This window comes from Eulemur rufifrons, chromosome 16, assembly GCF_041146395.1.
Source record: "Eulemur rufifrons isolate Redbay chromosome 16, OSU_ERuf_1, whole genome shotgun sequence".
Taxonomy (NCBI): domain Eukaryota; kingdom Metazoa; phylum Chordata; class Mammalia; order Primates; family Lemuridae; genus Eulemur; species Eulemur rufifrons.
Window position 1 is genome coordinate 24,993,026 of NC_090998.1, and position 24,922 is coordinate 25,017,947.

General features: G+C 36.6%; 1 protein-coding gene across 1 annotated transcript; it reads left to right on the forward strand.

Moving 5' to 3' along the window:
• On the forward strand, positions 1-24,858 carry SMCO2 (single-pass membrane protein with coiled-coil domains 2). Its single transcript, XM_069491208.1, has 9 exons — positions 1-134; positions 2,126-2,225; positions 4,193-4,338; positions 5,683-5,832; positions 12,447-12,534; positions 15,449-15,505; positions 17,330-17,386; positions 18,438-18,646; positions 24,660-24,858. Exons 1-9 carry the CDS (start codon positions 1-3, stop codon positions 24,856-24,858), a joined length of 1,140 nt encoding a protein of 379 aa, XP_069347309.1.
• The last annotated feature ends 64 nt before the right edge of the window (positions 24,859-24,922 follow it).

The window sequence follows — 24,922 nt, forward strand, 5'->3', positions numbered from 1 at the left end:
ATGGCTCTTTCACCCACAAATCTAAATGATGAGATGTCTCTGCAGATGAAGACAGACTGGAAGGAACAACAGTTGACTGAGAAAAATAATGGCTTTCTCCAAAACCTCAATGTGGCTGAAGGTGCAATGCAGAAGTAAGTCGGCCTGGAGTTTGCAGTAGTGGTTTTGGATTTTGCAGGAGTGGTTTCTGGAGAGTCCCTACTAGGGACTTCCTCGGGCCAGGGGATACAAATGATGGGATTTCGAAGTTCAGGGTGTGGGTTGACATTCTTCCCTACAATTGATCTACCTTTAGTCTCATGAATATTTACTGCGGTGGGTCTTCTGAGACCCTAAAGGGGGACACTACAGTCACAAACTAGGCAGATACCAGTTAAAAAGAAATTGTCGAGACTCATCAGTTGGGAAAATATGTTGTTTTGTGGCCTCATTATCTTTACCTGCTAAAGATATAATCCATTTTAAATACTTGCTGGAGTAGAGGGAGTACAAACAGTCATATAAATACATATATACAATTGTTAGTATGTGATAAAAGTATGTACTAATATAGACCAATACTCTTTTTGAATAGGAAAAACATTTTTAAGAATTTTCCAAGAACCCCTCATATGTCAAGAAAGCTATCATGATATCAGAGATGTTCTTAAATGTATCTATAATTTGTTGAAGACAGTAGCATATGCATTTGGAAACTTTGGGCAGTGTTTACTCATACAAGCAATATTTATTCGGTCTATAGAAATGTATATAGATTCCAGGATCCCTTCTTTTGCAGGATAGATGTGGAGTGACTGCCCCCACTACCACCTCCAACCTCAGGGTTCAAGGCCCACAGACTGGGAGCTACTGCTATAGACCTACATCGCACACTTACTGTGGTTCATCCAAAAGTATATGAGAGAGAGAGAGAGAGAGAGAGAGAGAGAGAAAGTGCGCATGTGTGTATACATATATGCACTCCAGCAAAATTACACCTGTCAAATAGGGAATGAGTGAAGGACATCAACACAATTATCACAGAAAAGGAAATACAAATGAATTTTATACACATAGGCAAAGATACTCAACCTTACACATGATATGAGACTAAAACTAAAATGAGATATCAGTTTAAATGTACCAGATCGTCAAAGATCAAAAACTTTAATAATACTTGGTTCTACAAAAGGAGTGGGAAAACAGGCACTCTCACCATTTTTACTGGGAATGTAAATTGATTCAACCTCTGGAAAGCGTACTTTGGAAAAAAATCTATCAGAATTTAGAATACACATATCTATTGAGCTAACAATTCTACTTTTAGGGTTATCTAATAGATATACTTGTGCACATACACAACAATAACATGTGGATGCATAAGGATATTCACTCCAGCATTGTTTGCAGTAACAAATGATTAGAAATGTTCTACACATCTGCTAATAAAAAACTGGTTAGAAAATTATCATGCAGCCCCACAATGGAATACCACGTAGCCATTGTAAAAACGAGGCAGCTCTGCATTTACTAATGTGAAAGGGACTCCAAGATATGTTGCTAAAAAATAAATCCAAAGTGCAGAATAGAGTGTATAACTATCCTCCCATTTATGTTTTAAAAGGTACATACTGTATACATACACATATGTACATATATAAACATATCTGCTTATTTATGCATAGAATCTCTGTGGAAAAATAAAGAAACTAGTAAACGTTGTGGAAAGGACAGTGTAGGCTAGAGATCAAGAAGGCACTGTAGACTTACTCTGCCCAGTACTTTGCCCAGAATCATGTGACATTTTAAACTCTACTTTTTAAAACAGGATGTTAATTTATTTATTTATTTTGCACACACATTTATACATACATATGCACACGGCTGTAATGACTTTGGAATTTGCAGTCTCGCTGTTAAATAATAGATGGATTCAGCAAAAACTTATTTCTCCAGCCCCCTCTATTCCTATTTCGTGCCATACACTATGTGAGGCGTCATTCACACAGAATGAACTCAGTACGTGGATAGCAGGTGCTCCCTGGGGCTGGGAAATATCTCAGCGTTCTCTCCTTAGAAACATGTAAGGCAGGCCTATGTGCTGGCCCTGTAATAACAGGCTCTGTTTGGATTGTGTGGCTTGCAGTTTGCTAAAGGAAATTACCATACTGGAAGACGTCTTGGACAGATCAGATGATGAGGACGATGTTTTCTCTGAAAACCCTCAAAATGACTTCCTTCCCAAGGTGGACACTAAAACATGGGTAAGGGAGACACTCAAATGTCACAGTGGGTGAAGAGAGAAACTTCACATTCCATATCTCAAAGTGGTGAGAAAATGTCTGAGGGTTTCCTCCTAACAGGCACAGAACTTCAGAGCTTAAAACCAGGAGGGAGGCGGAGGGTGGCATTGTTTCCACTGGATGCTGCTATTACAACATGAGGGACTTACTAGTCTTCCTATGCAAAAAAAAAAAAAAAAAAATAGTGCCTTATATGTTATTTTTTGTCTTTGGGGATTTCTAAAATAACTGTGACATTTTTTCACCTTAGAGCAAATTACCACATGTAAAATCACCCCCTGCTAGCACATTGTCTTCCAGTAGAATTCATCTGTTTACCCTTAATCCGTCTCCAGGGGAGAATCCTTCCTCTTCCAGCTCCTGGAACTCCAGGCTTCACTGGCTTGTGGCTGCCTAACTCCAGCCTCCGCCTCTGTCTTCACACAGTCTTCTTCTGTGTCTGTCTTTTCCTCTTCTGTCTCTCATTAGGATATTTGTCATTGGATTAAGAACCCATCCAAATAACCTAAGATGATCGTAACTCAAGATTCTTAACTTAATTACATTTGCAAAGACTCTTTTTTTTTCAAATAACATAACGTACACAGGGACCTAGTACTGTATTAAGACACAGACGTATCTTTTTGGAGGCCACCAATTAACCCTCTACACTCTATGGACCTTGGGCAAATCACTAAAAACGAATGGCCTAGAGATTTCATTATCTGCCTTTCTCCTACTCAGGTCTATGATGAGAATGAAAAGAAATAATGCACATGAAAGCAATTTGTAAAGAGTTATGCGAATGTTAGTTACGCCTATTGTCTTGGCCAGTAGGTTATGCAGACATTTCAAAAAGAGACCGATCCTGTTCTCCCTACTCCAACTTTTTCTCCTTCTAGTTTAAAAATAGTTCTGCTGAAACACAGGAATTTCAGATCAAACTTCTTCAAAGGACAGAAGAAATAGTTCACAATGTAGTTACTAGAGAAGAGAAATGTTTGAAGATAAATCATTGTCAATTTTTGCATGTATAGAATTGAAATACTGGAAAATGCCTTGAATGTTTTTCTAGAACAAGGCAAAGAATAAACAAACAGATAAATTTTGTTGATCAAACTCATGGAGAAAGCTTTTCTCCCAAACTCTTTGATATGAAAAAATAGAAATAAAAAGAGAATGTAATAGAATTATCCAATGATCAACCATATTCCCACATCTAGATTTAAAAATCTTTAACATTTGTCACATTGGCTTTATCTCTATGTATATAAATAGATGGAATTTTCTGAACCATTTAAAAGTAGGTCAAAGACACTTCATCCCTGTTTGCTTCAGAAAGCGTCTCTAAAAATAAAGAGACGCTTTATTCTATATAACCAAAATACTTTTACATTTAGGAAAATTAGCAATAATTACATAATATGATCTAATGTCCTCAATTCTCTAAATATTCTAATTTCTTCAATTGTCCCCCCAATGTCTTTTATAATCATAGTTTTAAACCAGCATCCAAATAAGATCTATACAATTTATTCAGTTGTTATGGCTCTTTGAACTCTATTAATATAGAACAGTCCCACCAACTTTTCTTTCCCATGACACTGATTTTTTTTTTTTTTTGAAGAGACCAGTCATCTTATTTGGGTGGAGTTTGAGAGTCCACGGTCAGGTGGATTTCTGTCACTTATCGGCAATGGAAAGAGCTCTGCATGTGGATACTGAGGTTCCACATGTCCCTGCCCGGCCTTCCCCAGTCAACAGAGCAGAAGGGCATGTGTGCTCCTCTTACAAACGCATTAGAAAGCTCCAGTCAAAGAGACGGCTATGCACTTGCCCCCAGAGAAGGGGGACTGGGTGGGGCTAGACGAACTCCCACCTCTTGTGATAACCCCTTTGTTCTGCTTTGCTTCCTTCATCATCCTTATCAGGATACATCGGAGGTGGAGTCTGAGTATGGCCAGGACCCGCAGAGCAATGAGCAGGATGAGCAGGCTGAGCAGGAAGCAGATACCATTCATGAGGACGCTCAGGAGTCCACATCTTTGCAGTTTGCAGAGAAGAACAGCCCTGAATTGTAAGCCTTGACACATGCAAGAGAGAGCATTTAATAATGTTGTGTGGAGGGAAAAATGAAATTTAAGCAGTGAACTTAGGGAAAGCCTGGAATATTTAAAATCCATATGTCTTGAACCGTAAAGCACCTATGTGCACAGGTGTGCACATGTTCCAGCCAGAAAGCAAAGTAGGGATGTTTCTAAGGATATAGACAGAGCATGGAGTTCTCTTTGCAAAGTTTTATTTGGAGCTTAGAATTAATACATATATTAACATGCAGATAATTTTCTAGATATGAAAATCATAATTATCATTAGAAGTATATTGTTGGCCGGGCACGGTGGCTCACGCCTGTAATCCTAACACTCTGGGAGGCCGAGGCAGGAGGATCGCTCGAGGTCAGGAGGTCGAGACCAGCCTGAGCAAGAGCGAGACCCTGTCTCTACTAAAAAATAGAAAGAAATGATCTGGACAACTAAAAATATATAGAAAAAAATTAGCCAGGCATGATGGCGCATGCCTGTAGTCCCAGCTACTCGGGAGGCTGAGGCAGGAGGATCGCTTGAACCCAGGAGTTTGAGGTTGCTGTGAGCTAGGCTGACGCCACGGCACACTAGCCTGGGCAACAGAGTGAGACTCTGTCTCAAAAAAAAAAAAAAAAAAAAAAGTATATTGTAAGTCCAGGCGTGGTGGCTCACACTTGTAATCCTAGCACTTTGGGAGGCCGAGGCAGGAGGATTGCTTGATCCCAGGAGTTCAAGACCAGCCTGGGCAAGAGCAAGACCCCGTCTCTACAAAAAAATAGAAAAATTAGCCAGCCATAGTGGCGTGTCCCTGTAGCCCCAGCTGATCGGGAGGCTGAGGCAGGAGGAGTGCTTGAGCTTAGGAGTTTTAGGGTTGCTGTGAGCTATAATGATGTCACTGCACTCTAGCTCTCTAGCACAAGTGACAGAGTGAGGCCCTGTCTCAAAAAAAAAAAAAAAAGTATATATATTGTCAAGCCTTTGTGGATCCTTTCCCTACTGTCTACCTCTCCTCCCCAACCATGATGTAACCACTATCCTGATATCAATATTTAACATTCATTCCATGCAGGGAAATTAAAAATATATCTTTTTTTTTTTTTTTACCAAATATATATAAAAAAATATATGCTTTGTTTTAGTCAGCCTTTTAAAGATCTGTTAAAGTAGATATCAGATAAATGCCCAATCCTTTCTCCTCGGGGCCTAAGTGCCCACTGGCCCATTTTGGTGATAAGAAATGACTAAACAGGCCAACTGGCTATTCAAAGAAGAAAGCTTCCGGCTATGTGACATGTTTCCCATTGTCTACCTTGAAACTGATCCTAACGTTTCTGCAGGTGTCAGGAGAGCATGTTCTTCAATGTAAACTACTGGAATACGAAGATGGACTTGCAACTGCAAGAACTCGGAGCTGATGACATAGGTTGGATGGACAAAATTAACAATATTATACAAAAAATAAACGTAACAGAAACCACAGTGAAGAGGTAATTGTAGAGTGTTGGGGTTGGTCAGAAAATAGTGGAAAGTTTCATAGCTTCAAAAACTCAAGAAACTCTGGGATTAGGAAGATAAAGTCTTTAGAATAAGGAGTATAAAGTCTTATGATTAGAAGTCAAATGTCACAAAATCTCAATGCTTAAAATTACTTGCATCTTTGCTCTCTCTTAAGGATTTCTCTCATACACTCCTTTTTTGAATCTGTGTTAGTAGTTATCAAAGGGAGGTCTTTGGGTCACCAATAACTTGAGGGTTATTCATTGTTGTCCAAACCAACCAGCAGGGCATGGGAAAAAAATGTGCAGTATGTTTGCTAATGTGTCTCTCAATTTAAGTGGAAAGTTTTAAGATGAAACAAAAAAGATAAAATTAATTGTTAGTTACCTAGTCACTGGTATAAAGAGAGTGGACTTCGGAATCAGAGGGACCCAGGTTTGATTCTTGACACTGACATGGCTTGGATACATTAATTAACCATTTTTAAGCCTTGGCTTTTCTCTCCTATAAAGAGAAAATAACAACAGCCACTTCATTGGTTTATTGTGGGGATTCAATAAAATTCTGTATGAAAAGACACTAACACAGGGCCTAGTACATAACAATTAATAAATGGAAGCTATTCTTAGAAATAAATACCTCTGGCCTTCTGAACCTTCCTGCCACATTCCAAACTCTTTTTTTTTGTTGTTGTTGTTTTTTTGAGACAGAGTCTCACTCTGTTGCCCAGGCTAGAGTGAGTGCCGTGGCATCAGCTTAGCTCACAGCAACCTCAAACTCCTGAGCTCAAGTGATCCTCCTGTCTCAGCCTCCCGAGTAGCTGGGACTACAGGCATGTGCCACCATGCCTGGCTAATTTTTTTCTATATATATATTTTAGTTGGCCAGATAATTTCTTTCTATTTTTAGTAGAGACAGGGTCTCGCTCTTGCTCAGGCTGGTCTCGAACTCCTGAGCTCAAACAATCCACCCGCCTCAGCCTCCCAGAGTGCTAGGATTACAGGCGTGAGCCACCGCGCCCGGCCTGCAGAACACTTTTGTCACTCCCCAAGTCCCTCATGCCCTCGAGCTGCAGCAACCACTGATCTGTTCTCTATTTCTATCATTTTGCCTTTTCCAGAATGTCACAAAAACGGAATCACAGAGTACGTAGTCATTTGAGTCCACCTTCTTTCTCTCAGTGTAATGCATTTGAGAGTCATCCATGTTCTTGCATGCATCATCAATAGTTTTTTCCTTTTTGTTGCTGGATAGTATATAAATAAACCACATTTTATCATTTCACCAACTGAAGAACATTTAGGAATTTTGGCAATTATGAATAAAGACTCCATAAACATTCATGTGTAGGTTTTTGTTTTTTATTTTCCTTGGGTAAACAACCAGGAATAGGAATGCTGGGTCGTACAGTAAATGTATGTTTATATTTATAAGAAACTGCCAAATGGTTTCAAAGTGGCTGTGCCATTTTGTTGCATGTCTTCCTACAGTGTATGAGGGTTCCAGTTGCTCTACATCCTCACCAGCACTTGGTATTATCAACTTTTTTTTTTTTCTTTTTTCACTGTAACCATTCTAATAGGTCTGGTGGATATATCTCATTGTGCTTTCTCATTTTCATGTAGCTAATAACTAATGATGTTGAGTATCTTTTCATGTGCTTATTTTCCATATGTATACCTTCTTTGGTGAAATGTCTTGTTTATATCTTTTGCACATTTAAAGAATTGGGTTGCTGATCTATTTATTATTGAGTTTTAAGGGTTCTTTATATATTCTGGATAAAAGTCCAGATACTCAGTGTGTGATTTGCAAGTATTTTCTCCCAGTTTGTGACTTGTCTTTTCATACACTTAACAGTGTCTTTGGAAGAGCAGTTCTTAATTTTATAAAGTTCTAGTTATCACCTTTTTTCTCTTATGGATCATGATTTGGTGTGTGTGTGTAAGAAATCTTTGCCTAATCCAAGGTCAAAATGATTTTCTCTTCTGTTTATAGTTTTAGATTTTATATTTTTATAGTTTTAGATTTTATATTTTGAGCTATAATTCATTTTAAGTTTTGTATATGGGATGAGGTAGAGATTGAGATTCTTTTTTGACATATGTATATTCTTTCTTTCCTAGTTTTTTTTTTTTTTTTTGCATATGTGTATCCAATGGTTACAGCAATATTTGTTGAAAGAGTTTACTTTCTGTACGGAGTTTCTTTATACCATTGTTGAAAATTAATAGACTGACTCTATTTTTCGATTCTTTATTTTTTGTTCCATTTATCTATATGTCTGTACTTTCACCAGTACCACCGTGTCTTGATTAGGGTAGCTCTATGTTACATTGTTAGGTGCTAAGAGTTGTTCAACTTTTTTCTACCTTTTAAAAATTGTTTTGGTCATTCTATTTTTTTTTTTTTTTTTTTTTTGGCTTTTTCAGATTTTAGATTTTAGAATAAGGTTGTCAGTTCTGCTGGGATTTTGACTGGAACTACAGTGAATTTATAGATAAATTTGGGAAGAATTAATACATTAACAATATTGAATCTTCCAATCCATGAACACAGTATATCTCTTTATTTATTTAGGTTGCCTTGATTCCTTTCATCAGTGTTGTATAGTTTTCAGTGTACAGATACTTCACATATTTTGTTAGATTTATGTCTAAGTATTTCATGGTTTTGGTGCTATTATAAATAGTTCTTTAAAAATTTCCATGTTCAATTGTTAATTGCTAGTATATAGAAATACAATTGATGTTTTGTATATTGATCTTGGGTCCTGTGACATTGCTAAACTCATTTATTAGGTCCAATAGTTTTTGTAGGTTATTTGGGGTTTTCTACATATATAATCACGTACTCTGCAAATAGAGACAGCTTTATATCTTCATTTCCAATCTGTAAGCCTTTCACTTCTTTTTTTTTGCTCTATTGTATTGCCTAGAACCTCCAGTAGGATGTTGAATGGGAAGGGTGACAGTGGGGAGCAAACATATTTGCCTTCTTTCCAACCTTACAGGAAAAGTGTTAAGTATGATGTTAGCTGTTTGTTATTTTAAAAATAGATGCTCTTTATTCAGATTGAGAAAATTTCTTCTATTCATATATTCCTAGTTTACTGAGTTTTTTTTTTTTTTTTTTTTTTTAGAGACAGGGTCTTGCTTTGTCACCCAGGCTGGTGTGCAGTGGTGCTGTCATAGCTCTCTCTGCAACCTCAAACTCCTGGGCTCAAGCGATCCTCCTGCCTCAGCCTGAGTAGCTGGGGCTACAGATGTGCACCACCATGCCCAGCTAATTTTGCAAAAAATTTGTGTAGAGACAGGGTTCTTGAAGTCCTGGCTTCAAGCCATGCTCCTGCCTAGGCCTCCCAAAGTGCTGGGGTTATAGGCATGAACCAATGAGCTCAGCCAGAGATATTTTTAAAATTAGGAATGACACTGAATAGCTATTGCTGCCTCTATGAATAATGATTCTTTTTTTATGTTTGTTTATAGTCTCTTGGTATGGTACGTTAAAATGACTAATTTTTGAATGCTGAGCCACCCTTGAATTTCCTGGAAAAACCCTACTTATTCACGACATATTATCCTTTTGTTATATCATTGGATTCAGTTTGCTAAATTTGAATTTTTGCATGCTTGTTCATGAGGGATTTTTATTATTTATTGATACATAATTATATATATTTATGAGGTACATGTGATATTTTGATACATGCAAACAATGTATGATAATCAGATCAGGGTATTTAGGATATCTATCACTTCAAACATTTATTGTTTCTTTGTGTTGGGAACATTTCAAATCTTCTTTTCTAGCTATTTTGAAAGACAATAACTTATTATTAACTACAGCCACCCTACTGTGCTATCAAACACTAGAACTTATTTCTTCTAACTAACTGTATGTTTGTACCCATTAGCCAATTTCTCTTCAACCCTTCCCTCCACTTTTGGTAGTTATCATTCTACTCTCTATTTCCATGAGATTGACATTTTTTTTTAGCTCCTGCATATGAGTGAGAACATGAGATATTTGTCTTTCTGTGCCTGGTTATTTCACTTAACATAGTGACCTCCAGTTCTATCCATGTTGCAGAAAATGTATTTCATTCTTTGTTCTGGATAATGTTTCATTATATAAATACACCCCCCCCCACACACACACCACATTTTCTTTATCCATTCATCTATCCATGGAAACATAGGTTGATTTCATATCTTGGTTATTGTGAATAATGCTGCCATGGACAAGGCGGTGCAGGTATTCCTTTGATATGCTGATTTTCTTTACTGTGGAGAAATACTCAGTAGTGGGATTGCTGGATTGTATAGTAGTTCTGTTTTTAGTTTTTTTGAGAAACCTCCATACTGTTTTCCATAATGGCTGTATTAATTTACATTCCCACCAACAGTGTATAATAGTTCCGTCTTCTCCACATCCTCACCAGCATCTGTCATTTTTTGTCTTTTTGGTAAAGCCATTCTAATGGCTGGGATCTGTTACCAGAGAATTATTGTGCTAATTTCTATGTTTCATATCCCTCCTAATGTACTCATGTTTCCCTCTACCTCCTTGGACAACAAAATATAGGTATAATAACTGTTAAAGTAACTTTATCTACTAATTCTATCAGATCTTTTATAAAACTGTCTCTATTGATTTTTTTTTTTTTACTTTCTGCTAGATCGTAGCTTCCTGTTTCTTTGTATGCCTAGTAATTTTTTATTAAATACCAGACATTGTGAATTGTATCTTATTTGGTTTTGAATACTTTGAGAGGGGTGTGTGTGTGTGTGTGTGTACTCTTAAATCTTGAGCTTTGTTCTGGACACAATTAAGCTACTTAGAAGTGGTTTTATCCTCTTGAGGCTTGCTTTTAATTGTTGTAAGGCAGGACCAAAGCAGTGTTTAGTATAGGACTGACTAATATGGCTCCACTACTGAAGCAATGCCTTCTGAGTATTCTATCTTGTGTAATATCTTGTGTATTATAAAATTTTCCCACTTTTGCTGGTAGGAACATTAATTATCCTCTGCACTGCATGATCTTTAAAGATTGTTCTCCCTACTCCAATCTGTTGGGATTCTCCCCACCCCCCATCTCAAATAGTTGCACATGTGTGAGTCAGTTTAAGACTCAAGTGGGACTTTCTCAAGTGGGAAGGTCTCTGGAGCTCTTTCTCTGTGCAGCTCTCTCCCCTCTGGCACTGTGCTATGCGACCATAACCTCTGTGGCCTCCCTGAACATCTAACTCCATCTTCTCAACTCATGGAAAACCCCAAGCTTCTCCTGAATCCCCCTTCTCTGACTTGAGTCTGAAAATTCTTTCCAGTAAATAAACTAAAGTAATTGTAAAGCTCATCTTATTTGTTTCCCTCTCTGAGGGATTATTGCCCTGCACTGACTGTTGTTCAATACCTGAAAACCATTGTTTCATATATTCTTTCAATTTTTTAAATTGTTTAAGGTGGGAGGCTAAATCCAATTCCTGTTACTCCATCTTGGTTGGAACCCAAAACATTAATAACATTCTAATTTTTTATAGATTTGTTTGTCTGCCTGCCACATTATGTTTAATCTCCAAAAGGACAAAGGCCTTGCCTGCATTGTTCTCTATTGTAATAATTAGCACTCAGCATAATACCTAGCACATAGTAAATGCTGAATAAATATTTTCTGAACTAATTTTATAAAGAATTTGGACCAGAGGTCTTTACGTTTGGCAAAGACCTGTAGAACAAAAACTTAGAGGATAAGACTCTTTTTAGTTTGCACAGGAACTGCCAAACTATTTTCCAGAGTAGCTAGCTATAAATTTTATATTCCTACCACCAATGTGTAACCACCAATGTGTAAGTGATCCAGTTTCTCCACACCCTCATTAGCACTTGGTGTTATCACTATTTTTCATTTTAGCCATTCTGATTAAGTATATACAGATTTCTCATTTTAGTTTTAATTTGCATTTCTCTAAAGGCTGATGGTGTTGACCATCCTTTTGTGTGTTTATTTGTCATTTATATTGCCTCTTGGTGAAATATTAATGCATGTCTTTTGCTTTTTCTAATTAGATAGTTTGTCTTTTAATGCTGAGTTTTGAGAGATGTTTATATATTCTAGATATAAGGCCTTTGCCGGAAAGGTGATATGCAAATATTTTTCCCTGTGTGTAATTTATCTTTGTATCCATTTAACAGTCTTTGGCCAAATAAAAATTTTTAATTTAGATAAGTTCCAATTATCAATTTTCCCTCGTACAGATTGTGATTGGTGTCAAGTCTAAGAACTCTTTGCCTAGTCCTAGGTCCCATAGATTTTCTGTGTGTGTTTTTTTCTAGAAATTTTAGAAACTTATAATTTAATCATTTTAATTTTCAGTTCCTGTATCCAGTTAGGCCTCAAATCTCTTTAGTATTATCTAGATTACTTAGAGCGTTTTTTTCTTTCTTGAATTTCATTTCTAACTTCCCATTCCAATACAATCACTACCCAGGTGTCCTTTTATATAGGGTTAGCATTTCATTTTTGAAAGAAGAAAAATATCTCTTCTATTGAGTGATTTTTCTTGATCCACAGGACTTACTCTATCTCATTGTCTGTTTGCAGTTTATTAAATGAGGTGATAACCCTGGAGGAACAAACCGAGATGCTGGCGGACCAGGACCTTGACCCCAATCAGGGGATATACATCGAGGTGAGCTGGAGGCTTGGAAGAGACAGTCTGGGAGGCTGGAGATTTCTGCCACCCCTTCCCACCCCTTCTACTGTTCAACAGGCTATAACAACAAGTAAGACCATCTCTGTCACAAGGAAGAGTGCTCTCTGGTGGTCAGTTCTGAGCACCTTTCTCCTGGGTAACATCACATGAGTGGTCATACAAAAAGCCTAGGCTTGACTTCTACCCTAGAAACTCGGTGAGACAAATATGGTAGGTTTCTATCTGTTGCCATCTTAAGATAAGATTGAGTACCTTAAGGGAGAACTTCTTTTTTTAATCTTTATATCTCAGCACCTACCAGTACAGAGAAAACATTCAGGAAATAAATATTTGCTGAGAACTACATCCTTGGAACATAAGAGATCTACCTGTGTTTCTTTTCATGTCTTCACGAAGAGTTCTTGTGTTGTTTTCACAATCCCCAAAGTTTTCTTGATGGTTTGTCTCCTTGTATTTCTTAGAGACTCTTTGCAGAGAAAGGCTTAATTCTCCATCTTTCTTTAAAGGCGTAGAATACTAGTGCTAAAAGGTAGAGATCAACTTGGGACACAAATTAGACTTCAGAGTCCTGGCTGATAGTTTTTCTGCTATACGGTAAGTCAGGCCTTTGAAGTGAAGTCCTTAAAAAAAGAAAAAATTCTGTGTCTAACTACCTCTTTTTGTTGAAAATTGCCAGCCTCTGCTTTAACTCATCCCAAATTTTAAATTAAGAGTTTAAGTGAATTTTGGAAGAAGTAAAGGAGAAATGTCTCCTTTATTGTAGAAAAGTATCATTTATTTAGACCCCTTGTATATTCAAAGTCATCTGCAGATCAGCACAGATTTATTGCCTGGGGAAAAAATTACTTTTAACCATGAGATAGTCCAACATGTTGAGTCACAATTTCATTTTGTGTGAGTTGAAAAGAAAAGGTTTTTTTCACTATCCTTGGGCTTTGGAAATTGCAAACTGTAAAAAAGGGAAGAAGTCAAAGTCCGCTGTATTACAGAATGGTGGATTTCAACAGGGGGTGGGGGTGGGAGTAGGGAGGGATGAATATCAAAAGACTGAGGAGAAAGAAGAGCACATGGATGGATAAATGACAGTGGGATTTTTTAAAAAGGAGAGGTTTAGGATAATATGAAAGGGGAGGGCATCACGCATAGGGAAATCCTCTATGCTGGAGATATGCAGTTTTCTATACACATTAAAAACAACCAAAAACCAGGCATGGGCTTAGAAACAACCCAAATATTCACCAGTTGCCACGTGGATAAGATGCAGTACATGTATGTGACGGAATGCTATACTACTCAGCAATAAAAAGGAACACACTTCTGATTGACCCGACCACATGAATGAATCTCAAATGCGTTATGCTAAGAGAAAGAAGCCAGACCCAGAAGGCTACATATGTATTTTATGATTCTACTTATGTAACACTCTGAAAAAGGCAAAACTATAGGAACAAGGTGGAGTGGAGAAAGGGAGGAAGGCATTAACAAAGGGCTACAAGGAAATTTGCAGGGCAATGGAAATATTTTGTATCTTATTGCGGTGGTAATTACACAACAGTACGCATTTGGCAAAATTCACAGAACAGTACACTTTAAAAAGGTGAGTTTAACTGTATGTAAATTATACCTCAGTAAATGTGGCTTCAAAAGAAATTGCACAAGTTCTGTCCTCAGCCTACAGGCTGATGGAAAAGGCTAAAGAAAATGAATGTAGTAATATACGTAAAACTTTAAATATAATTGTTCCAGAAGCAAAGTTAGTAGGAATGGCTGTAGGTTTTCTCTGGTGAAGGGAAAAGTGAAGACTGTTAGAAATAGATAAGGAACAGCAAGTAAAATATGAGAAAATTAAAGGAGAAATAAGTTAATAAACTTAAAATAATATCACATGTATTGGCTTACTTATTCCTCATGAAGAAATGGAGTGACTAAGAAAGGGATGAAAGGAGAAGGAGGGAAAATTGGTAAAATTACTGTTTTAAAAAAGCAAAACAGAAATAAATGTATCTATTTGTTTTGTTCTTTGAGACAGAGTCTCGCTCTGTTGTCCTGGCTAGAGTGCAATAGTGTGATCATAGCTCACTGCAACCTCCAACTCCTGGGCTCAAGGGATCCTCCTGCCTCAGCCTCCCGAGTAGGTGGGACTACAGGCGCACACCCGGCTAATTTTTTCTATTTTTGGTAAATATAGGGTCTTGCTCTTGCTCAGGCTGATCTCAAACTCCTGACCTCAAGCAAATCTCCCTCCTTGGCTTCCCAGAATGCTAAGATTACAGGCACGAGCCACAGCACTCGGCCCAGAAACAAATGCATTTAGAACTTTAAGCTACAGAAAGGACTTTGAGGTGGACTTTGGGTGTTTCCTGATATTGAGCCCCCAAGTTCCCAAAGCTTTCTGAAATCTCCATGTGAACATCTAGACTTTGATTTTGAGACTAAACCCATCCTAGTTATCTTTGATAAGTTTTATATAAAGATGTTTACAAATAAACTAGGACACTAAATAAAATGTGATTATCATTGCATTATTATCTCTAAATGATTAAATGATTCAGGGGATGGTGATGAATAAACTCGGCAAAAAATGAGGGTAGAGTATACATTTCCCAATTCATGTATAGGCTTTTTGAGGGTAAACACTCCTATTACTTGTATCCAACGAGCACAATGTCTGGCTCAATGGCCACCTACATAGGGTGTGGCCAGTAATATTTTGTTGATTTGATTTAATGTTGGACACTGGGGGAGGAAAAAAAAAAACCAGCTTCTATTAAATCCCAAACTGTTTTTTTTTTTAATGATAAATATGCTTTCTCCTAAAACTCAGTTGTTTTGTTTCAATTCCACTCATCATTCATTACAACTTTTGTTTTATACTCCCTTTTTTTAATAGGAGAAGATCGTGGAAATTAGAAAGCAATTAGGAGAAATGGATAACAAATTTAACCAGGTAATGACAAAATGGTTTTATCACTAAGGAAAAAAACAGTTCTTCAAAGATATCTCACATCTAGAGAATTTCAGGGCATGGAATCTGAAATTCGATGAAAGATATACTCAGAATTTTAGACCTGGAAAGGAATTTACTGTCATTTAGACTGTATCCTCATTTTCAGAAAAAAAAAAATTGTGAACTCCAAAAGACGAAGTGATAAAGTGATTTGCCCATATTTCCAGATGTAAAGAACCAGTCTCACTCTTGCTCTCACATACATTTCTATATTTTTTCTTCTAATGAAAGTAATGCATGCTTGTTTTAATAATTAAGATATTATGGAACTATTAAACAATGAAAAATAATCCCACTCCCTCAAAGACAAACACAATGAATATTTTCATATATGTATATTCTTTCAAATTTTTTCTATACATATTTTTACACATTGTTGTTACTGTTTTAATGGGATCATATTATACATATTGTTTTACAACTTGCTTTTGCACTTAGCATTTTTTCTTCAACAATTTTCTATGCTAGCAGATGTCATTTTACCTTTTTTCCCCTGCTGCTATATAATGCATGTTTAAATTTATTAAAGTTATTTTGTTAGATATTTGGGCCTTAATAATCAATGTTTGCCATTACAAACCATGTCTCAAAAAGCCATGCCTTTGCTCGCTCTTGCAAGTACTTTTTTTAAGAATCAATTTCTGGAAATGTGATTTCTAAAACTCATCTTTCGGCCGGGCGCGGTGGCTCACGCCTGTAATCCTAGCACTCTGGGAGGCCGAGGCGGGTGGATCGCTTGAGGTCAGGAGTTCGAGACCAGCCTGAGCAAGAGCGAGACCCCGTCTCTACTAAAAATAGAAACAAATTATATGGACAACTAAAAATCTATATAGAAAAAATTAGCCGGGCATGGTGGCGCATGCCTGTAGTCCCAGCTACTCGGGAGGCTGAGGCAGGAGGATCGCTTAAGCCCAGGAGTTTGAGGTTGCTGTGAGCTAGGCTGATGCCACGGCACTCACTCTAGCCCAGGCAACAGAGCGAGACTCTGTCTCAAAAAAAAATTAAAAAAAAATAAATAAATAAAGTAAAACTCATCTTTCTTAAATCCCGGGAACACTGTTCTTTCTTCTATAGCTCTGCTTTTCAAAGCATTCTGTAAGTCTATTATGGGATCATTAATTTAAAACCTTTAAAAGCGTTCTTTACTTGTGGCATATGTGCAATTGGCATTCATGTCTTAGAAGGTGATGGTTTGCTTTCAGCCTGTATCTTGTTCTTACTGAAAGAAACGGCCAAAATCATCTGTTATCTCTACCTGACAACCCATAGGGGACTTGGGAGGAAAAGATGAAGCAGAACTTTTTGTGGACAGCTCTTTTGCTCAACCATAGGGCCTGAATATTCAATCTGACATAATGAAGACTTACATTTATAACTTATGAAATTTTAAATATTTAAAAGAAATCTTATTTTCTCAGAAACGTAGTATGTTTCTCCCAGTAGTGTCCTGGTAGAAGTTTTTTTTTAAAGGAGGAAAGACAGAGTAATGAATAGAGAGAAGGATGATTTCTAATATGCTGCTATTGTGTAAATGTGTGCTCCTAAAGTCTTGAAAATAATCTTGTTAATCTTTTGGTTATTCCTCTTACAATTTGCAATTCATGATTACACTATGAATTTGCTCTAAGAGGAAAGATTTTATGGAGTAAAAGTAAATTTCAATGAAGCCACTTCATAAGTGGTGTCCAAAATAAGTAAGATTGTATTGTAGAAACTACAAAAATATAATTTTCATTTTACCTGGAACTGTGGATTTCTCTTTAGGCAGGTGTTTGTAATGAAGCTCACGAATTAAAGGAGAAATTCATTGAAAGAATAGAGGTAAGATTTCACAATGATAAACAATGATAAACTCAGGTGATCTAAATACAGGGGTAATTCTTTCCCTAGAATTTGAGGGTGCACCACATCCTGGTCTCTTTCTAGTCTTACTGCCCTTTTCTTCCCCTCCTGGCATCCTGCTTGGGGCCAACAGAGCAGCTCACGATTTTGGTATCCTCCCAGGCTCTCACACCCCTGTGCTACATCTGGTTCTCATCCTGTCCTCTGGAGCTTATCCTCCATGTCTGCGTATTCCCATTCTTCAAGGCTCAGTTCAAACGTCATCTCTTCTTCCAGACCTCTCCTAATCTCCCTAGCCCAAAAAGTGACATCATCTCTGAACTCATCCCACATGATCTTAGACATTGAGGTGAATGTGAATAGGTCAATGAAACAATGAATGAATCAATCAATCAACCTGTCACCTGCTCAGAAGTGCCTGCTCATCCCACCTATCTAGAGTAGATGTCCCCACCACAAATTACTCTGTTTTATCACCTTGTTTTCTCTTTAGCACATACCTTCATCTATAATATCTAACGTATGTATGTGTTTAGATGTTTATTACTTGCCCCCCTGCTCCTATAAATACACGTGTAATAGATTGCACATTCTTTGTCTATTTTGTTAACCACTGTATCCTAGAATAATGCCTGGTAGGCAGTAGTCTCTCAATAAATATGTTTTGCATAGATGAACAAATTGAATAGATGCATTTAGTACAAGGATATCATCCTACATGAACAATCCAGTGGCTAAAGATTAGTATGTGGGTTTTGTTTCATTTTCTACCATGGTGCTACCTTATACTGTGAATGTGTAAGTCCCCTGCTATGTACCTGCCAGTGATCTCCTTATGTCCTCATGTGACTTACATATGATGTCTAACGTGCGTCCCTGAGGTATTCCAGAGGAAAAGCACTCTGCATTGTCTATAGTAAGACTTGGAGACATCTAGAATCTTCTTCTTCTTCCTCTTCCTCTTCTTCTTCTTCTTCTTCTTCTTCTTTTTTTTAAGATAATTGATTGATCTTTTTTTTTTTTTCCCCAGGACTTTTGCAAGGACATGGCTCTGCTGAATAGAAAACTGAGGATGTACCAAATGCAAGACGGGAACACAGATTCTGAGTACAGTCCTGACGAAATGGACACTGAAGAAATGGACACTGAAGAAATGGACACTGAAGAAATGGAGCCGCAGCTTCTTCAGGCTCCACCACCTGCGTTAGGGCAGAACGCTCCTCCCCGTGTCACTGCGTGGTAAGCCAGAGAAAGGGGCCAGTGTGAGCTGGACAAAAGCTCCAAAATGTATGAACTATAGGAAGATTGCATTTTGTTCAAGGGTTGACTAAAATTTGGGGGTTTTTTTAGTAAATTATTTATGTTCTTTAAAAGTCTTTATGTTTATTGGACTCATAGTATTTTTCCTGTTGTTTTTGAGATAGATATATTGCATTAGGTATATAGATATAGGTTGCTTTCTTATCACTTTGGATAAATATATCTATTTCTTTAGAAAGATATATAGAGATAGACAAATTTATCTCTATATATCTATATCTATCTAAGCTTAAGGGATGGTATCTACAGACTATGTTGCAACCACCTCCACCAAAGGAACAAAACTGAGAAGCACATTTGAAAACCTTTGCTGGATAGGATGCCTCTGTCTCGTACTGTATTAGAGACATATTAATATAAACCAGCAAATTCTGACTCTTTGGATTTCTTTTGGGAGATGCCACACCATCATATACACCCTGAGTAGTACCCTCCTCTGTGAAAACTTTTCTGATTCTTTATCTCCAACCACCAACCCAGGTAGAATCTTCAGGTCTCTCTTTTGTCAAGCTCTTTGCCCGTTTTCTAAATTGGGTTGTTTGTCTTTTTGTTGTTAAGTTGTAAAGCTGTGTGCACACTCCACCTTGCAAATAATCTCATCATAAAGCTCATAGTATAGTATTGCAATTAAATTACTTCAGACTCATCTTCTCCTAATACTCCATGGAATACACGAAGGCAGGGATCTTGTCTTCTTCATTTTGGGACATGACATGTAAAATATGCTCATAAAGCTCAACAGATGTTAAATTAATAAGTAAATGAGGAGTGATATCAGTGAAAATGGTAAAGACCTCAGAAAACTTTCTCCTACATAAAATCAAAGAGAAACCTAGAAAAAAATTTTCAGAATCAACTTTTTCAGCTCTCAAAAATTTAAGGATTTACTGTCCAAAATATATAAAGAACTCTTACAACTCAACAACAAAAAAACCTAAACAACTCAGTTTAAAAACAGGCAAAAGACTTAGACATTTCTCCAAAGAATTAACACAAATGGTCAACAAGCACAAGAAAAGTTGATCAACATCACTGGTTGTTAAGAAAATGCAAATCAAAACCACAATGAGATACCTCTTTTCACCCACTAAGATGACTATAAGAAAAAAGACAACCAATAATAAGCATTGAAGAGGATGTGGAAAAATTGGAACCCTCAAATATTGTTGATGGAATTGTAAAATGGTACAGCCAATTTGGAAAACAGTTTTGCAGTTTCTGAAAATGTGAAACATAGAGTTATCACATGACCCATCAATTCCACTCCTCAGTATATACCCAAAAGAATTGAAGACATATGTCCACACAAAAACCTGTGCATGGATGTTCAGAGCAGCATGATTCATAGCAGCCAAAAAATAGAAACAATTCAAACGTCTATTTATTGATGATAGACAAAATGTAGTTAGCCACACAGTGAAGTATTATTCAGCCGCAAAAAAGAATGAAGTACTAATACCTAATACAACATAAATGATCTTAGAAAACACTATGCTAAGCGAAGTAAGCCAGACACAAAAGGATATGTATTGTATGGTTCCATTTATATGAAATATTCAAAATAGGAAAATCCATATAGATAGAAAGTAGGTTAGTGCTTGCCAGGCCTGGAGGTATTGGGGAATAGGGAGAGAGTGATTGCTCATGGGTATGGGGTTTCTTTTTGGGGTGATAAAAATTTCCTGGAATTAGATAGTGGTGATGTACAAACTTGTAAATAAACTAAAAGCCTCTGAATTGTACACTTTAAAGGGTAAGTTGTATGGTATGTGAATTATATCTCAAAAACAAATAAGCGAATACCTTTCAATTATCACTTTGTGTTATTTGGGAGGATTTTAATCCAGTTGAACTGGCCATCATTTTTTCAAATCATTACATCCTAATTAAGATTGCCTAAAATTTGGCCCAGTCTCTAGGTAGACTGGGTTTAATTCCATTAAACCATATTTGTACACTAACATTTTGAGGAGGTATAATAAATAGTGATTTATTCATTCACAAAGTATCAATTTTTCTGTTTTTAGCTTCAGAAGGTGGCCTCTTCTTGGTATTGTCCCCCAGTCCTTTTGTACCTACTACAAATAATGTGAAAATTTTGGAAAAGATTAAAGGTTTTATACATGGCAAGGTTTGAAAATTAAATAGTATTCAAAAGTTAAAAGAATATGTCTATTCTTTTATGTTTAAAATTTTTTTTTAATTTCAAAATATTATGGGGGAAGGGGATGCTGGGGGTGGGTTAACTCACAACTTATGGGTACGGAGCACACTGTATGGGGGAAGGGCATGCTTGTAGCTCTGCAAAGGCATTATATGTAACCAAAATGTTTGTACCCCTCTAATATTCTGAAATTAAAAATACATAAATAAATAAAAGAAAAAATATTATAGGGGTACAAACATTTTTGGTTACATGTATCAATTTTTTTATGCTTCAGTCAGGGTTATAAGTGTGTCCATCACACAGATAGTGTTCACTGTACCCTTTAGGTGGGTTTTTGTCCATCCCCTCCTCCCCCCTCCCCCCTGCTTGATTTCTTCTGAGTTTTGCTTCCCTCTGTGCACATGTGTGCTCATCAGTTAGTTCCAGCTTAATAGCGAGTACATGTGGTGTTTGTTTTTACATTCTTTATATACTTCACTTAGGATAATGGTCTCCAGTTCCATCCAAATTGTTGCAAAAGGCCTTAGTTCATCCTTCCCCATGGCTGAGTAGTATTCCATAGTATACATATACTGCATTTTGTTACTTTGCGCATGAATTGGTGGGCCCTTGTGTTGATTCCACATCTTTGGGATTATGAATTGTGTTGCAATAAACATTAGAGTACAGGTGTCTTTTTCATAAAATGATTCTTTTCCTTTGGGTAAATACCCAGTTGTGGGATTGCTGGATCAAATAGTAAGTCTACTTTTAGTTCCTTGAAGAATCTCCATACTGTTTTCCATAGAGGTTGTACTAATTTACAGTCTCATCGACAGTGTATAAGCATTCCTTTCTCTCTGCATCCATGCCAGCATCAATTCTGTCTGGACTTTTAAATAAAATCCATTCTAACTGGGGTAAGGTGATATCTCATTGTGGTATTAATTTGCATTTCCCTGATAATTAGTGATGTTGAGCATTTTTTCATATGTTTATTGGCCATTTGTCTACCTTCTTTTGAAAAGTTTCTGTTCATGTCTGTTGCCCACTTTTTAATGGGGCTGTTTGTTTTTTCCTTGCTGATTTGTTTTAGTTCTTTGTGATTCTGGTTATTAGCCCTTTATGGGATGTATAGCTTAAGAATATTCTCTCCCATTCTGTAGGTTATTTGCTCTGTTGATTATTTCATTGGCTCTGCAGAAGCCTTTTAATTTAATCAAGGCCCATTTATTTTTGTTGTTGCTGTGATTACTGTTGGAGTCTTATTCATAAATTCTTTGCCTAGGCCAATATCCAGAAGAGTTTTTCCAACATTTTCTTCTAGAATTATTATGATTTCATGTCTTACGTTTAAGTTTTTTATCCATCTTGAATTAATTTTTGTGAGTGGTGAGAGATATGGATCCTGTTTCATTCTTCTGCATGTGACTATCCAATTTTCCCAGCACCATTATGGAATAGGGCTTCTTTTTCCCAGTGTATATTGTTGTCTACTTTGTCAAAGATCAGTTGGCTATATGTGGATGGTTTTATATCTGGGTTCTCTGTTCTGTTCCATTGGCCTGTTTCTTTATTTTTGCACCAATAGCATGCTGTTTGGGTTACTATAACCTTGTAGTATAGTTTGAAGTCTGGTAATGTGATGGCTCCAAATTTGTTCTTTTTGCTTAAGATTGCTTTGCCTATTCAGGCTTTTTTCTGGTTCCAAACGAAGCATAGAATTATTTTTCTTAGATCTGTGAAATATGATGTTGGTATTTTGAGGGGGATTACATTGAATCTGTTAATCACTTTAGGTAGTATGGACATTTTAACAATGTTGATTCTGCCAGTCGATCCATGAGCATGATATGTTTTTCCATTTGTTCATGTCATCTGAGATTTCTTTCTTCAGTGTTTTGTAGTTCTCTTTGTAGAGATCTTTCACCTTCTTGGTTAAGTATATTCCTAGGTATCTTATTTCCTTTGTAGCTATTGTGAATGGTATTGAACCTTTGATTTTACTCTCAGCTTAATTGTTATTGGTGTATAGGAATGCTACTGATTTGTGTACGTTGAGTTTGTAACCTAAGACTTTGCTGAATTTATTTATCAATTCCAGAGTCTCTTGGTGGAGTCTTTGGGGTTTTCTAGATATAAGCTAATACTATCAGGAGAATATTTCTATTCTTTACAGAAGATAAGTTCAAAATGAATAAAATTATTAATGACACTAATTTTTGGTTCTGTACATGTAATATGATGAAAAAACATTTTAATTTAATAGCTTGGATGTTTTCCAAAGAAAATTATGTCTGAATCTTTTAAACTAAATATTTTACATGTTATTTGCTTAATAATAGAAAATTTAAACATTTTTGAAAAGTTAAATGATATTGATTTATAAATAAAAATCAAATGATTCAGTAGTGTTAAGCAATAAATATGAATGCAACTATACCTCGAATATTCAGTGCAGAACAGAAAAAACTGGAAGACCATACTCTAAACAAAAGGAAAAATGAAATTAAACAAAAAACTAAAACAAAATAGAAAGAAGGGATGAAAGGAAGAAAGAAAGGAAAGATTAACAATTTAGCTGGTTATGTTAGGATGATGAGATTATTGTTTATTCATTTCTCTGTTTTCCAAATAATCTGTGATTTATAAAAATTGTTTTTCACTTAAAAAACTTAATGTTAAAATGTATTTCTTTGAAAATGTTGTAGTTTGATATTTCCAAAAATGACTATTTCTTTTTTTACTTTAAGAAGAATAGTGTTTATTTATTAGATATGTTTTTGTAGTGAGTTGTTTTTCTTTTCATAAGAAAGAACAAACCTAGATTTAGTGCTCCTTGAGGGCAAGACACCTCTACTTCATGTCGGCAGTCCTCTAAGCCCCTTCCTAATAGAATATCTTAAGAACATTGGCTCTTTGATAAATGTGTAAATTAAAAGCAATTATTTGTGTAACTGCCAAGAGCTAGCCAGTGGGATAATGGCAAGAAACGTGGTTCAGGTTTATAGAATCCACTGAGTTACGTCACAAAATAGATCCACAGCTAACTTTAGCTATGCTGTAGAGTTTCTCTTCCGAAATGTATTATAAATGGTAATTATCTGGGTTAACTGGATTATCTGTGACATTTCTTTTCTTTTCTTCTTTGTGTTTTTCAAAATTTTCCAGATTTTCTACCCTAATCATATATGGCATTTATAATTAGAAAATAATAGGGCAGCGGTGGGAAGGAAAAAAAAAAAGAAAAGAATAATGCAAGCACTTAGAAGCAAGTAAATAAAACATACCATAGGTACAGCCCAGGAGGAGTCTTCAAGGATTTGAAAAAGCTTACTTTACTTTATAAAAAAAAAAAAAAAAAGTCTGGTGCCAAAACAAAAGCTAGCTGAATTCCATTTATCACATTATATTTTGTATCCAGGGAAAATCTAACTGTCTGTGCCTTTATTTGCCCCAAAACAGGCATCATATACTTCACAAGTGAGGTAAAGATTGCACTAACCTGCTAGAATGTGAGAAGGGCATTTCAAAGGAAAAAGGGCCCCACGTTCTCCAGGGGTTTCATTGTTTCATAAATGTAGAATCTTGGAATTCCTATGCCAGCCCTAGCATGGACTTAACCTGCACCTCTACTCCAAGCTTCTTGCTTCACAGACGCAAACTGAAGTCAAGACAAACTCAATTACTTAGTTTAAGTTTTCGGGCTACCTGGGTGGAAGAGCCGGGGTACTATCCATGTTATCTTGAGAATTTTCTCAACACAGATGTTTTCTTTCCTTGCAGGAAATGTGCACTGAGGATTTTTGTCATGTTTTACGTCCTCATGTTCACTGGACTTTCATGCTACATACTATTTTTTGATGCTACATTTGTCTTTGAAAGGGTGCTCCCCAGAATGCTTGGGCGCCGCACGATGTGGGAGCTACGGGAGATCATTGCACCTTTCTTGAATTTGGAAGTGGAAGACTTGTTACCCTCCTAAAGTTACAGAAGTTGCCGTTAACCCTACTGACTTTCTCCCCAATAAAATTCTGGCTGTTCCTGTA

Bases quoted from the DNA above. Each gene is read 5' to 3' on its own strand.
- SMCO2 (XM_069491208.1), top strand. From the start codon at position 1: ATGGCTCTTTCACCCACAAATCTAAATGATGAGATGTCTCTGCAGATG. The intron at 2,226-4,192 runs GTGGACACTAAA...CATCCTTATCAG, and splicing joins AAAATGACTTCCTTCCCAAG to GATACATCGGAGGTGGAGTC. The intron at 15,506-17,329 runs GTAATGACAAAA...ATTTCTCTTTAG, and splicing joins TGGATAACAAATTTAACCAG to GCAGGTGTTTGTAATGAAGC.